General features: G+C 44.6%; 1 protein-coding gene across 4 annotated transcripts in view; it reads right to left on the bottom strand.

Annotated features, from left to right (window-relative positions):
* Positions 1 to 6,065: 6,065 nt before the first annotated feature.
* LOC121325480 (zinc finger protein 423-like) overlaps positions 6,066 to 16,902 on the bottom strand; it is a 104,261-nt gene continuing 93,424 nt past the window's right edge. For all 4 annotated transcript variants that reach the window (XM_041267987.1, XM_041267988.1, XM_041267989.1 and 1 more), the window contains 2 exons: positions 14,955 to 15,070; positions 6,066 to 6,767 (listed from right to left, as the gene is read on the bottom strand). In XM_041267987.1, the coding sequence (XP_041123921.1) occupies positions 6,738 to 6,767; positions 14,955 to 15,070 (146 nt within the window). In that variant the 3' untranslated portion in view covers positions 6,066 to 6,737. The remainder of the gene's footprint in view (positions 6,768 to 14,954; positions 15,071 to 16,902) is intronic.

The raw sequence follows: 16,902 nt of genomic DNA, 5'->3' as shown, positions 1-16,902 counted from the left end.
AGCTCTCTATCACACTGGGGCTTTGCGATCACAACCCTCAACTCTCTATCACACTGGGGCTTTGAGATCACAACCCTCAACTCTCTATCACACTGGGGCTTTGAGATCACAACCCTCAACTCTCTATCACACTGGGGCTTTGAGATCACAACCCTCAACTCTCTATCACACTGGGGCTTTGAGATCACAACCCTCAACTCTCTATCACACTGGGGCTTTGCGATCACAACCCTCAACTCTCTATCACACTGGGGCTTTGCGATCACAACCCTCAACTCTCTATCACACTGGGGCTTTGCGATCACAACCCTCAGCTCTCTATCACACTGGGGCTTTGCGATCACAACCCTCAACTCTCTATCACACTGGGGCTTTGCGATCACAACCCTCAGCTCTCTATCACACTGGGGCTTTGCGATCACAACCCTCAACTCTCTATCACACTGGGGCTTTGCGATCACAACCCTCACCTCTCTATCACACTGGGGCTTTGCGATCACAACCCTCAGCTGTCTATCACACTGGGGCTTTGAGATCACAACCCTCAACTCTCTATCACACTGGGGTTTTGCGATCACAACCCTCAACTCTCTATCACACTGGGGCTTTGCGATCACAACCCTCAACTCTCTATCACACTGGGGCTTTGCGATCACAACCCTCAACTCTCTATCACACTGGGGCTTTGAGATCACAACCCTCAACTCTCTATCACACTGGGGCTTTGCGATCACAACCCTCAACTCTCTATCACACTGGGGCTTTGCGATCACAACCCTCAGCTCTCTATCACACTGGGGCTTTGAGATCACAACCCTCAACTCTCTATCACACTGGGGCTTTGCGATCACAACCTTCAGCTCTCTCTCTCTATCACAGTGGGGCTTTGCGATCACAACCCTCGACTCTCTATCACACTGGGGCTTTGCGATCACAACCCTCAACTCTCTATCACACTGGGGCTTTGCGATCACAACCCTCAACTCTCTATCACACTGGGGCTTTGAGATCACAACCCTCAACTCTCTATCACACTGGGGCTTTGCGATCACAACCCTCAACTCTCTATCACACTGGGGCTTTGCGATCACAACCCTCAACTCTCTATCACACTGGGGCTTTGAGATCACAACCCTCAACTCTCTATCACACTGGGGCTTTGCGATCACAACCCTCAACTCTCTATCACACTGGGGCTTTGCGATCACAACCCTCAGCTCTCTATCACACTGGGGCTTTGCGATCACAACCCTCAACTCTCTATCACACTGGGGCTTTGCTATCACAACCCTCTCTCTCTCTATCACAGTGGGGCTTTGCAATCACAACCCTCAACTTCCTATCACACTGGGGCTTTACGATCACAACCTTCAGTTCTGTCTATCACACTGGGGCTTTGCGATCACAACCCTCAACTCTCTATCACACTGGGGCTTTGCGATCACAACCCTCAGCTCTCTCTCTATCACACTGGGGCTTTGCGATCACAACCCTCAACTCTCTATCACACTGGGGCTTTGCGATCACAACCCTCAGCTCTCTATCACACTGGGGCTTTGCGATCACAACCCTCAACTCTCTATCACACTGGGGCTTTGCGATCACAACCCTCAGCTCTCTATCACACTGGGGCTTTGCAATCACAACCCTCAACTCTCTATCACGCTGGGGCTTTGCGATCACAACCCTCAGCTCTCTATCACACTGGGGCTTTGCGATCACAACCTTCAGTTCTGTCTATCACACTGGGGCTTTGCGATCACAACCCTCAGCTCTCTATCACACTGGGGCTTTGCGATCACAACCCTCAGTTCTCTCTATCACACTGGGGCTTTACGATCACAACCTTCAGTTCTGTCTATCACACTGGGGCTTTGCGATCACAACCCTCAACTCTCTATCACACTGGGGCTTTGCGATCACAACCCTCAACTCTCTATCACACTGGGGCTTTGCGATCACAACCCTCAACTCTCTATCACACTGGGGCTTTGCGATCACAACCCTCATCTCTCTATCACACTGGGGCTTTGCGATCACAACCCTCAACTCTCTATCACACTGGGGCTTTGCGATCACAACCCTCAGCTCTCTATCACACTGGGGCTTTGCGATCACAACCCTCAGCTCTCTATCACACTGGGGCTTTGTTTTGTTTGTTGTTTTTGATTTTTTTAAATTTGCTATAGGGATATAGCAGCGCCATAATTCTAATTAAGCTGTGTTGTGCTTTTTATACCATTCCAGTTGGTTTATTACAATGTACCTTTGCCTTTCAGCTTGTTCTTCTAAAGCTTGTTACAGCTGTGGGTAGATCTGGGGGGATTCAGAGGGGCAGGAGGCTGTGTGGTCCAGTGGTTAAAGAAAAGGGCTGCTAACCAGACAGTCCCCAGTTCAAATCCCAGCTCACTCATTGTGTGACCTTGAGCAAGTCACTGACCTCCTTGTGCTCCATCCTTCAGGTGAGATGTTATTGTAAGTGACTCTGCAGCTGCTGCATAGTTCACACACCCTAGTCTCTGCAAGCCACCTTGGATAAAGGTGTCTGCTAAATAAACAATCTATCTCCTTACTGTATTTCCTTAATGTCTGCTGTATAGTGTGTCCCATACCCAGAGGACACAGGTAAGGCTCACACTGCATGCATCAGTTAGGCTTCATGTGCTCACAGATTTCTGAGCAGTCCACTATTTGCAGTCAAGCTCTGGCATGTGAAAATATTGTTTTGAGTAATTTGACAGCCCTCTCTGAATCCCATGTGCTTGTTTATTTCAAAGTTTACAGAACACCCCCACAGCTCCACTAAGCACATTAGGATGATGCAGTCTTTTCACACATGTTACAAACAGTTAAAAACAACATGTACAAAAAGCATAATTATGGAAATCTTGTCAAAATGTTTGTTTTAATTGCACTAACAATTGCTGTATGTTATGCTGCTGTAAGCGTCTCAAATCAGTCATTCTCTACATACTGCAATATAATGAGTAGCTGGGTTATACACCATGAACGAATACTGTTCCATTTCATTCAGCAGGCTGTGCTGTTGTAAAGCTCCAGATATGCAGCACACACAATTACAAAGAGGCATTGTATTAAACGATTGTTAGCAGTGCTAAATTGAATGTGTCAGTACTACTGTGCACTATATTAATCTGTGTGTGTGTGTATGTGTATATATATATATATATATATATATATATATATATATATATATATATATATATATATATATATATATATAAACACACACACACACACACATCTATATAATGAAACTCTTTCGAAAGGCTTTCAGCCCAGACTGTGCCCACATTGTCTCCTGTCTGTTTTATCATCTTGCAGGAGTTCTGTCTCTATTTTCACTTTGGGCTGGATGTCTTGCTATGCCTGCATAAGCTTATCCATCAGGACTATTTTACTGTTATTGGACGCTTGTTTTTAAAGTTAATGAACTGTCAACAACCAGCTAACATGTTAGCAAATATGTTCTTTCTGCTTCCTTTAAACAAATTGAAATCCATTTTTCTGATCTGTATTGGGAATGAAGTAAGGGGAGGAGAGGGGGGTGTTAAAAAGGACTCAATATTATAAATAGAGTTATATAGAGTAACTAACTTTTAGCAAATAATGAAAGCCCTTCAGTGCTGTTAGACATGCTCACAGGGGTCTCCCTGCCAGGGTTAAAGCACTCTTAATGAAAGCCCTTCAGTGCTGTTAGACATGCTCACAGGGGTCTCCCTGCCAGGGTTAAAGCACTCTTAATGAAAGCCCTTCAGTGCTGTTAGACATGCTCACAGGGGTCTCACTGCCAGGGTTAAAGCACTCTTAATGAAAGCCCTTCAGTGCTGTTAGACATGCTCAAAGGGGTCTCACTGCCAGGGTTAAAGCACTCTTAATGAAAGTCCTTCAGTGCTGTTAGACATGCTCACAGGGGTCTCCCTGCCAGGGTTAAAGCACTCTTAATGAAAGCCCTTCAGTGCTGTTAGACATGCTCACAGGGGTCTCACTGCCAGGGTTAAAGCACTCTTAATGAAAGCCCTTCACTGCTGTTAGACATGCTCACAGGGGTCTCACTGCCAGGGTTAAAGCACTCTTAATGAAAGCCCTTCAGTGCTGTTAGACATGCTCACAGGGGTCTCACTGCCAGGGTTAAAGCACTCTTAATGAAAGCCCTTCAGTGCTGTTAGACATGCTCACAGGGGTCTCACTGCCAGGGTTAAAGCACTCTTAATGAAAGCCCTTCAGTGCTGTTAGACATGCTCACAGGGGTCTCCCTGCCAGGGTTAAAGCACTCTTAATGAAAGCCCTTCAGTGCTGTTAGACATGCTCACAGGGGTCTCACAGCCAGGGTTAAAGCACTCTTAATGAAAGCCCTTCAGTGCTGTTAGACATGCTCACAGGGGTCTCCCTGCCAGGGTTAAAGCACTCTTAATGAAAGCCCTTCAGTGCTGTTAGACATGCTCACAGGGGTCTCACAGCCAGGGTTAAGCACTCTTAATGAAAGCCCTTCAGTGCTGTTAGACATGTTCACAGGGGTCTCACTGCCAGGGTTAAAAGACTCTTAATGAAAGCCCTTCAGTGCTGTTAGACATGCTCACAGGGGTCTCCCTGCCAGGGTTAAAGCACTCTTAATGAAAGCCCTTCAGTGCTGTTAGACATGCTCACAGGGGTCTCACTGCCAGGGTTAAAGCCCATGTTTTCCTAAGTCTACATGTAAGCAGCAGTCCTGGCAAAGCAGTGCCGAACAGCCAAATGAAGGCTTACCACTATGTCACATGCATGAGTTATGTAATTTGATCAACTATCATTTCCATTTTGTAATATTCATTATGCCAATTTGCTCTGAGAATAATGGAGGTTTATTTAACAAGGAATTCCAGAGTACTTGCATAGCTTTGAAGATAATAGCAACTCTTATTTCATTACTTTCTTTTACCAGAGAGGCTAAGTATGTTGTGCAGCAAATTTCCAGTATGCAGTTAAAGTGAGTTGCACATTAAGAGACACTGTCTTTAAGGACATGCTATTAGTGAGTTGCACATTAAGAGACACTGTGTTTAAGGACATGCTATTAGTGAGTTGCACATTAAGAGACACTGTGTTTAAGGACATGCTATTAGTGAGTTGCACATTAAGAGACACTCAGTTTAAGGACATGTTGTTAGATTGGGGCTGAATGTTTGCATTCGGTTATTTTGCAGAAGAAAACTGCTTAGCCTGAAGTTTTATTTCTATTCTGTATATGCAGGAAAACAGATCACAGCGGACCAGAAGCCCTGGATCAAGGAACCACACACTGGATTTGGAGCAGAGAATGGATTGCATTTGATTTCCAGAGCCAGAGAAGAGAACCCAGCAATGCAATTAAACAAACCACTCTACCCCCATGCATCCCACTGTAACCAGCCTGGGTTAATCAATGAGACGTGGACACCACTGTAACCAGCCTGGGTTAATCAATGAGATGTGGACACCACTGTAACCAGCCTGGGTTAATCAATGAGACATGGACACCACTGTAACCAGCCTGGGTTAATCAGTGAGACATGGACACCACTGTAACCAGCCTGGGTTAATCAATGACACGGGGATGTTGTGCTTATGCTTTTCTAAGCTTGTAGATCATCAGCACGGGGAGGATTTCACTGGCAGACTGAAGACAGAAGCTCCTGGTTCTGTGAGTCGAGAGTGTGTGCTTTGACACAGGGTTCCAGTCGCTGGGACGGGGATAGTATCTGGAGGGTTACTCCATGCCACTCTGACACAAACAATCCCATGCTATTGGAACGGGCAGTGACTTGAGATGAGGTTAAGAGCTCTAACACTACCAATGCAGACGAGTCTGGCTCCTTTGCATTGTGGTTAAGACGCTGGCTCGCGGTGCGTGGGGTCACTGGTTCGAGACTGCTTCGAGCTCAGCCTTAGTCCTGTTACACTTTACTGACCCAGGTAAGACCTCCACACCATGCACGCCTGCCCTGCCCCTGTGCTCCTGCTGTTGCTTCTGCCCCTGTGTGCTCTGCTCCTCGGACTCGGATGGAAAAAGACAAGAACACACACAGTCACTGTATGGATTCCCTTTATTTTACTGTACTAGTTATTGCAATCAGGTTAATTCACATTTAAAAAGCAGACACCATCCAGTTGCACTGAAACCAATGATATTCATTGTACAAGAACCACTTGTCCTGTGAACTGGCAAACCCAATCAAAGCATTAGTCTTCATGTAATTACAAACAAAATAAAACATAAGAAAAAGAGAAGGAAAATGTCTGAAATATTCATTACAATTGGCAAGCAATCCCATCACAGCACGAGTACCTAAAAACTGCAAGTAAAAGCTGGTACAAACAAAAACTCACGACTAAAAATCGGCAACTATCAATATGATACAAGAAGCAACAAAGGACAAGAGAGTCAAAGCAGATCCCTCTAACACTGGAAATTTGAGGCAGACCTTTTTTTCCCTTTTACCCCTCCCCTCCCTCCCTCCACCCCCAACCCCCTCAGAATGCACTACTTCAATGCAGGACAATAAAAAATACTGAACGTAGAATACTTTTAATATCTTCCATTAATATTCATTTCCAACTGCTCATAATAGCAGCATCTTGTGGCCAAATCCTTCGAGATTTTACGTGTGGGCTGCAAATGACACTTTGATTGGATGTAATGTTCAAATGGACCTCCTCCCCCACTGTGTCCTGTCAAGTCTTGGGCAGAGTGAGGTTCCTCACTGTGCATGCTGACTCAACGTGTGGTTCTGAAAGAGAAGAGAAGAGAACGCATGAGGAGCCAAATAATGAGCTCCATACTCCTCCTGCCCATTACAGCACACAACGACATGCTCGAGAGATGAGCTCCATGCCCACAGCCTCCCACTCCTCCTGCCCATTACAGCACACAATGACATGCTCGAGAGATGAGCTCCATGCACACAGCCTTCCACTCCTCCTGCCCATTACAGCACACAACAACATACTCGAGAGATGAGCTCCGTGCCCACAGCCTTCCACTCCTCCTGCCCATTACAGCACACAACAACATACTCGAGAGATGAGCTCCATGCCCACAGCCTTCCACTCCTCCTGCCCATTACAGCACACAACAACATACTCGAGAGATGAGCTCCATGCCCACAGCCTTCCACTCCTCCTGCCCATTACAGCACACAACAACATACTCGAGAGATGAGCTCCATGCCCACAGCCTTCCACTCCTCCTGCCCATTACAGCACACAACAACATACTCGAGAGATGAGCTCCGTGCCCACAGCCTTCCACTCCTCCTGCCCATTACAGCACACAACAACATACTCGAGAGATGAGCTCCGTGCCCACAGCCTCCTACTCCTCCTGCCCATTACAGCACACAACGACATGTCCGAGGGTGAGGGCCCGAGCGCTCACATCCTGACAGCAGCATCAGGTGCCACCCAGCAATCCAAACGCTTTGCTGGCAGGAAACCCACTCATAACATTAAAGGTTTATGGAGTGAGGGATTTGCATTATCTACAAAAAATGCCCAAAATGATAGCTGTTAGTGGCACTGCAGTGCTGTGCAACAACACACAGCGGACATCACTGGATAGATAATCAAATGCAAAGACACTTAACTAAAGACAAGGTCAGTAATCTGGCAGGTACTGAGTTATGCCTGCTGCAGTAAATTGTTGCCGTTATGAAACAAACTAAAGTTTCTGTGTGTCTGTCTGTCTGTCTCTGTGTGTGTTTGTGACTTTTCTACTCCCAATGTGCTTGGCGGAGATGGTCTGATTTAGAACCCCTGAAAGGAACACAGTGGTTGTTTACTTGTGTCATCATTCTAAAACAATGTACTTCAATGTGCATTGATATGATCTACACCAAACCAAATTTCCAATAAAAAATAACATTATCTTAATGTATCACACATAGAACTGATTTCTCCAACACATACTGTACATTTATAAATACATTGGCAATTCAAATCGAGGCCACCAGTTTATTCCCAGTGCCTGGCCCGAACTTCTCCAGGTTTCCTGTGTTTGCACTGTGCTGCAGGAAGACATGTATCTAGAGAATGCTCCTGTGCTTTTCCTAATCTCTTAGGGCGACAGTGACCCCATTAAAACAATTCGCTGCTTCTTCCAATAGCTCTGCAGTACTACTGATCTGCCACCAGGTGCCACACTTGCTGCTGAATGTATAAATGAAGTCCACAGCCGAAAATGATATTGCGTCTGACAGACTTGTACAAAGCTCTAGACACCACGGTTACATTTTAATCATCTAGCTAATGCAGAAATAAGGGGAGAAAAAGCATGGCTTTATTTTACATATAAGAATCGGCATTGTATGTTTTTTTCTTTAACATATTAATACATTTAAAAAAACAAAAACAATCAATGAAGAACGCATACGTCTCGGACGAGGCTTCTGTTCATTGCTCCATGTTAGCTCTCTGTGTTACCCCAGAGCACAGCGTGGACACACAGATATCATCACCCTGTCACTCCTGACCAATCCAGGCTCGTTTTGGACTGGTCACTGCAGAGAGGATGCAGAGTCAGCACACAGGCATGCAGTCTTCATTCAAAGAACTGCAGCAATGATTAAACAAGGAGATCAATACAGAGAATGGTATGGGGCTCTGAATCCGATAACGACTCTCTCAATGTGACACCTCCTCCACACAGGTAACTGATACATTCTACACGGCAGAGAAAAAATGAACTGGATTCAGTGTTGAACAAGCACACTCTGTATCCTCAAATCACCACTGTAAGTGAACCTCAGATTACACTGCTGAAGGGACCAGATTGCCAGCAGCTTGAAAAAAAAATACTAACTACTGTTGTAGATGCCAAAAATAAATAAAACCGTTCCAGTTATGGATTAAAGCTGTGTCCTTTAAACAAGTTCACCTTCAATACATCTGAATTGAATACAGCAACCTCCCTCCTCTGCCAGCACTCCTCCCTGAGCCAGACACTAGGGGCAGCACCGAGCAGTCAACGAGGAAAGTGACAATCGACTAATCGCACCCTTCCATTTCAAAGCAGCGAATCAGCAATGTCAATATTGGAATTGTACTGAGCTGTGTGAATTGCAATGGAGCTGTGAAGCGCGTGGTTTCAGATGGACGGAAGTACCATTGCAATCCAATACATTGAAATTACATTTAAATACAGGAATGAATTGCAAACATTTTTTAAATGTAGCACGCAGACTGCACACACACACACTCACACACACACACACACACACAAATAGGGCACCAGAAAGGATCTAACACAGCATTTATTTTAACCTTGATTGTCGACTCTGACAATTTGGTAGTTGTTCTAAACCTAATCAATCAGAGACTGTGACAAGCTTGAACAAAAGAGAAATGAACTTCAAGTACACAATAGTTGGGAAGGAAGAGAGAGGAAGACATGTTTAAAATAAACAAGGAGACCTTGAAGAACACTGACACTGAAGAGACCCCTGACAGAACAACGGAGAAGCATATATTGTGTACATGCAAACATTACAGAAATGAATATTTATATAGAAGCTCTGCAGCCTACACAGTATTGAGCCTGCATTGCCCAGGAAAGCAGCGCTATTTTCTTTTCTGAATTTATTGAACTGGAGTAAAGAAGGTCCACACACTAGATTGCAAAAAATACAAAAACTATCCTGCTGCCACGGCCCTGTTGTTTTGTTCGTTTCTACAGAGCGATTGTAGCATCACAACATCCCCATCACTGGGAAACTCAGCACAACACAGGCTGGAATGTTAATAGTTAAAAAAAATAAACAAATTGCCAGCCGCGCACTGGAACAAAACCCAAGTCAATCTGACTCAATAAACGCACTGAAGCCAAAAGGGCCTGCTGAAAGGGCCAGGAGCACTCTGCCTCGGGTAGTCAAGCGTCTCAAGTGAAGAGGAGGGCAACTAATGGGCTGAGAAGTTCATTACCAGACGATGGAGCCATCCCAGCTTCAACCAGGAGACATCTGGCTGACAAAGAACACAGCTCCATTTTGTTTTTGGTTATTTTATTTGACCCTTGTTTTGTATGCGTAGGATGTTAAAACACTCAGAACAGAATATCATTAGAAAAAAACCCCCATTATATATATATATATATATATATATATATATATATATATATATATATATATATATATATACACACACACACACACACAGTGGTTTGCAGAAGTATTACTAATTTTGTTGAATTATAAATAATGTATACACAGTTTTTCAAACAAACTTTTTATTCAAAGCTGTAGTGGTTAAAGTGAACACTGTTATATGAGGAGGGGGTTAAATGTCAGCAAAACTTGCAAAGAAAATGTACAAAATGAAATTTACTGGTATTCAGCACCCTAAGTCAATATATGGTAGAAGCACCTTTTTTGGATAGGTCTCTACTAGCTTTGTACAGTTCTGATAAGTTTGTTGGGGATCGTCGATAGACTGCAATCTTCAAGTCCCTGCGCCCCTCTCCCCTCTCCTCTCTGCCCCTGTACCCCTCTCTCCTCTCCGTGTGTGTGTGCATGTGTGGGTTTGAGTGTGTGGATATGTGCGTGTGTGATTAGGATTATTTTTAGAGCACTTTGACAATCTTCCAAGGGTCTAAGACTAACAGATGGCCTGTCTTAAAGCCTCATATGTTCCCTAGTTTGCAGTTCAGAGAAGACAGTAAACGCACTCGGGAGTGCGCTACAAAATGGACCGGACGGCTCCTCCAAACCCAATTTAGCTGGCGTCCTTCACTAGCCATCCCCACCAAAATGAGGCTGGTTAGTTATTCACCAATATGGAACGCGCAGGCACCAGGGGGCTGTTTTACATGCTAAAGAAGGTGTGTCTTAGCAAGCCCCACCCCAGAGTACTAGCAAGGAATGCTAAAAACTGCATATTATATATATATATAGACAAACACACACACACACACAGTATACAATACATATCTGCTCCCCTGCAAACTCTTCCAGCCTCACGTCAGGTTTCATAGTTTTGAGTGAGGTGTTAATGAAGTGTCACCTTCTGAATACGAGTGATATCTCAACTACAGAGCGCCACAGTGAAACAGTCAGAGTGCTTTCTACATGTGTTTCGTGATCATCTTCATGCTGTGGTGTGTGTAATTGACATGTCTTATCCTCTGATGCTTTCTTTCAATGCATGCCAGTGCTGCAGATTCCCACACTGTACCTACCCTCTATCTGCTGCACTGCATGAAGCATGCTGTATCGATATCTTTATTCCAAGCAGTCTCGTCACATGCTAGCCACGTTCAATACCATTATTGAACGCCCAAGGAGACAAAGCGGTAGCTAATTAATACTGTCCATTCTCCATTTATTGATTACTTTTAATCTTCAATAATTCATTTCTAATGATTGGTTTGCATCCTGTGGGATCTAGATGCCCCTAACTATTATGCTGTATTTCTTGTGCTGTTTTCTCTCCATGCACAGTGCACGCTCTGTTATGGTTCAAAGATCGCACTTCAGCTGCACTGATGATTTATGTACTTTTTTGACCACCTAAAGTGCTCAAGAGAAAGCAGTCAAGGAGGCAGGGTTAATGTTATTATTCGATGTAATCCTATAACGCCCATCATCTCAGTATATGTACTGTACACTAACACTATGCTGTAGAAATGTATGGGGGCTGGGTTGCACTGCTGAAGCACAGAGAGACCCAACTTGTTTCTAGTTTGTTCAAAAGTTCATTTCATCACTGCCTGTTCCTGTTTAGTGATCACCATTTCAGCTCCCACTAATTCTGAGAAATATTTTGAAGCGGAAGGGGGGGATGTCCAGTCCTGGGGGATGTGCGGCACGATAGCTGTTGCTTTTAAAATACATATTTTTTCATTCGATAGCCTTTTGCCAGCCTGTGTGGGACTGACACTCACCCTGAATTAAAGCAGGAAGGAAAACAGGCAGTGCTGAAGGACTGGTTCAAGCTCTCCACTCCAGACAATACATGTGCTACACTGGTAAATAATGAATGTGACTGGGGAGGAGGCATCCCTGTAGTGCTGGTTCTTATAGGCTCTATAAAGTTTACATTGCTTTACTGTACCTACGATCACTCGCACTTTCTAAAGGGTCTGTAAAAACAAGGAGATAAGACACACCGAACTTGCAATGAATTGTGTGCATGCTTCACTGATCAAAACTGCAGCTGAGACCTGTTATATTTAATGATCTAGACGTTTTTCGTGAAAATGTACAAGCATATCTTATCATGTCTAGAAACAGCAAGCCACTGATTTCTTTCTCTCTTCCTATTCCTATATTTCTGCAGTAAACAGAAGCAGAGACTTGGGAGACACTGAAACGCAGTTCAGTTTCTGCTGAGAAGAGGCTCGGGTCATCTTGAGCACGAGAATAAAAAAGGAAAAATCAGACAGTCGCTGTGTAACAGCAAACACAGGAACCAAAACAAATCCACTGCAGCTGGACACCTACAGCCAGTGCTGGACACCCAGCAGAGTTTCACTTTAACGGTTCAACTAACTGGTTTCAAACAAGTTTGTCGCTGACAGACAACAGCAGAACTGGTGCATATGCTTGTAGACTGACTAATCCCATAAAAAAAAAACATATTGAATTAAAAAAGCAGAAATCAAATCAAATAGCTGACTCTACTTAACTATGCACATGCAAGTAAAAAGACACAAGCACTGGAAGCCAGAGTCCCATCCCACCCCTCCTTCCACTGAGTGACAGTGTGACACAAGAGCTCTCAACTGGGAAACAGCGGAGGAAAAGTTTAAACAGAGCGCACTCGCACATCCACGAGGCAGGGGCTTCATGGGACTCCTCATTTATTAATGCAGTGTCTGCGGTACTGATGCAGTGCTGCACAGGGGAACAATACTGACGGGGGTCACTACTTTACTGGAAGCTTCAAGTACAATGGATGATCCAGACATCCTTACAGAACAGACATGGAGGGCACTCCCTAGCAATGAGAGACTGGATTCTGCCAGGAACTCTCTCTGATGGGCAGTGCATGGAACAGGAGATGCAAGCTAATAGAAAAATAGAACTCTGCTTTGTACCCCCGTGCCATGTTGGCACTATGAGTTAAACAAGTCTTTCTAAAGCTGTAATATAATTGAAGAAGAAGAAGAAGAAGAAGAAGAAGAAGAAGAAGAAGAAGAAGAAGAAGAAGAAGAAGAAGAAGAAGAAGAATTCAATATCTACTTCAATTTGGTTTTTAACTTAAATACATTAAAAAAAAAAAAAATCAATAAAACCCAGTGTGGGGTCTGGCTGGACCTGCACCCTGATCTCCTCTGAAGGTTAACTTCAGAATGATTTTGCCGCAGGTTTAGAAAATATTTTAGCAAACACCCTGCAGTGCACCTGCTGGTAAATTTACTTTGGATCCTGATGCCAAACAGCTCACATTTTTGCTCACTGTCATCGGCGTTGCAAGGGTTCACAGTGGTGGACTGAGAAGATCGAGGTCAGCCGGGGCAACAGCAGTGATGAGTTACTCCAATTAAAGCTCTCCTTAACCAGGTCAATCCTGTGGGGTGAGGGGGAAAGCGAGGGCTCGGTCTTAGTCTCTGTCAGGACTGCCCATCAATCCAGCAAGGTCCCGAGAGTTTTAAAGCTTTAACTGCAGGTGTTTCAGATTGGAAGATGCTCAGCTGATACAGATACAATTAGAGATTGGACAGGCGGTTGTGCACGTCCCTGAATTCTTCTAAGAGGTTATTTCAAGACATCCCCGTGCAGCTGCGTTCAGCTGCACTGTGCTTGTTCAGATATTAGTATTAGTGAAGTATTCTGTATATTATGTTCCAAAACAGACACTTCAGGACAAACTCTAAACCGGAATCATTACACCACACTCGATTCTGCCCTTTCCGTAAAAAAAAAAAAAAAACCTGTTGAGCAGAATATGGGAGTTGTTCTGGATAGCACCCTTTCCAGAGGCAGAGGGGCAGCGGCAGCGAATGTCGTCCAGTCTCTCTGGGTCTCCAGAGAGCTCCGGGATGCAAGGAGCCGTGACAAACTTTCACAGCGACATGGGCAAGCTGAAAGGAACGCGATGTCTGGAGACCCTAATTACACTCCTCTTATCTGAGGCTGCACTAGAGAGTTTTCATTGTGATGGGCGATACACAGGAGCAGTTCAGACTGCAAGGACACAGACACACTGCAGAGGAGTGCTTATAGAATGCCACTTTTTGTTTCCTTCACTGACGCACAGACACACACATATACACACACACACACGCACACACACAGATATACACGCACACACACACACAGACACACACACACACAGACACACACACACACAGACACACACACACACACACACAGATATACACGCACACACACACACACACACACACACACACACACACACACACACACACACACACACACACACACACACACACACAGATACACACACACACACACACACACACACACACACACACACACACACACACACTCACAGATCAGGGGGTTACATTGATAGTATAACATCAGAAGCAGGCAAGGCCTCTAATCATCACTGGCACGTGTTAGAGAATTGTGTTTGTTGAACCTCTTAGCCAGAAAGTCTGGTGAATGTACCACTACTCTGCATGTAACCAAGTACAGTGGTAGAGGCAATAGTATAATAGCATATATACTATAATACCAGATAGGAAAATAGTATATACAGTGCAGTATAAACCTAAATCAAAGAAAATAAGTAATTGAGACATAAATAATACAAATACAATCTGCAGGCCATTATGATGCACTGTGGGATTTATTGTGGGAAGCTGAGAGGCGCAATTGAGAAATATATACACAGGAAAACACTATCGTCACGGATGGTTCTTATTTAAATGTACCTGAAATGAATGTACTTCATATCACGCTGATGGTGCCCCCTCTGGTTGTGGTGTGCATATGCGTGCCCTGTACTGTACGTACCTGCAGCTCAGTCTGGAAGAAGAATTTCTGCGGACACTGGGAGCAGTCGTAGATCTTGTCCTCCTGCCCGTGTACTGCAAAGATGTGCTGCTGGAGCTTGTTGGCCTGTACAAAGACTGAACAACACAGGAGAGCAGCTTAGCATTGAGACAATCACAGACTGACAGCAGCTTAGTACTGAGACAATCACACAATGAGAGCAGCACTAGAGAGCAGCTTAATACTGAGACAATCACACACTGAGAGCAGCACAGGAGAGCAGCTTAATACTGAGACAATCACACACTGAGAGCAGCACTAGAGAGCAGCTTAATACTGAGACAATCACACAATGAGAGCAGCACTAGAGAGCAGCTTAATACTGAGACAATCACACAATGAGAGCAGCACTAGAGAGCAGCTTAATACTGAGACAATCACACACTGAGAGCAGCACAGGAGAGCAGCTTAATACTGAGACAATCACACACTGAGAGCAGCACAGGAGAGCAGCTTAATACTGAGACAATCACACAATGAGAGCAGCACAAGAGAGCAGCTTAATACTGAGACAATCACACAATGAGAGCAGCACAGGAGAGCAGCTTAATACTGAGACAATCACACACTGAGAGCAGCACAGGAGAGCAGCTTAATACTGAGACAATCACACACTGAGAGCAGCACAGGAGAGCAGCTTAGCATTGAGACAATCACAGACTGACAGCAGCTTAGTACTGAGACAATCACACAATGAGAGCAGCACTAGAGAGCAGCTTAATACTGAGACAATCACACACTGAGAGCAGCACAGGAGAGCAGCTTAATACTGAGACAATCACACACTGAGAGCAGCACAGGAGAGCAGCTTAATACTGAGACAATCACACACTGAGAGCAGCACAGGAGAGCAGCTTAATACTGAGACAATCACACACTGAGAGCAGCACAGGAGAGCAGCTTAGCATTGAGACAATCACAGACTGACAGCAGCTTAGTACTGAGACAATCACACAATGAGAGCAGCACTAGAGAGCAGCTTAATACTGAGACAATCACACACTGAGAGCAGCACAGGAGAGCAGCTTAATACTGAGACAATCACACACTGAGAGCAGCACAGGAGAGCAGCTTAATACTGAGACAATCACACACTGAGAGCAGCACAGGAGAGCAGCTTAATACTGAGACAATCACACAATGAGAGCAGCACTAGAGAGCAGCTTAATACTGAGACAATCACACAATGAGAGCAGCACTAGAGAGCAGCTTAATACTGAGACAATCACACACTGAGAGCAGCACAGGAGAGCAGCTTAATACTGAGACAATCACACACTGAGAGCAGCACAGGAGAGCAGCTTAATACTGAGACAATCACACAATGAGAGCAGCACTAGAGAGCAGCTTAATACTGAGACAATCACACACTGAGAGCAGCACAGGAGAGCAGCTTAATACTGAGACAATCACACACTGAGAGCAGCACAGGGGAGCAGCTTAATACTGAGACAATCGCAGTCATTCACAACTTTACAGCTCAACCACAACACCCCATCAGCATAATAATTCAACTGTGTGAGCACGCTAATAAATAACAAGCGGGACCTTCTACAACTCCGGAGAACCACGTGTTTGAGGCCTGGGTGGTATCACGGGCCGTGGCTGCAGGAGATGCTCTATACGATTGGCAGCCCTACATCCATTACCACCACACTGAGCCCCTGTGATATTTATCAATAAATCATTGTTTTCTTGTTTTCGGCAAAAATGAGGAAAGGTATAAATGATTCAACTCCAAAAGATTGAGGCTTCACTTATTTATGAGCACCCTGGAATACAGCAAAACTTTGAGAGAGGTCTACATCCCACTAGGTAGGTAAATAAATAAATAAATAAATGAAACATTAAACAAAAAAGATGTGCTCCATTGTTCGGTGCTCCGAGAGGAGAATGTCTGACAGGATCA

The sequence above is a fragment of the Polyodon spathula genome, chromosome 13 (assembly GCF_017654505.1).
Source record: "Polyodon spathula isolate WHYD16114869_AA chromosome 13, ASM1765450v1, whole genome shotgun sequence".
In the NCBI taxonomy this organism is placed as follows: domain Eukaryota; kingdom Metazoa; phylum Chordata; class Actinopteri; order Acipenseriformes; family Polyodontidae; genus Polyodon; species Polyodon spathula.
This window is presented reverse-complemented; position numbering and strand designations above follow the sequence as displayed.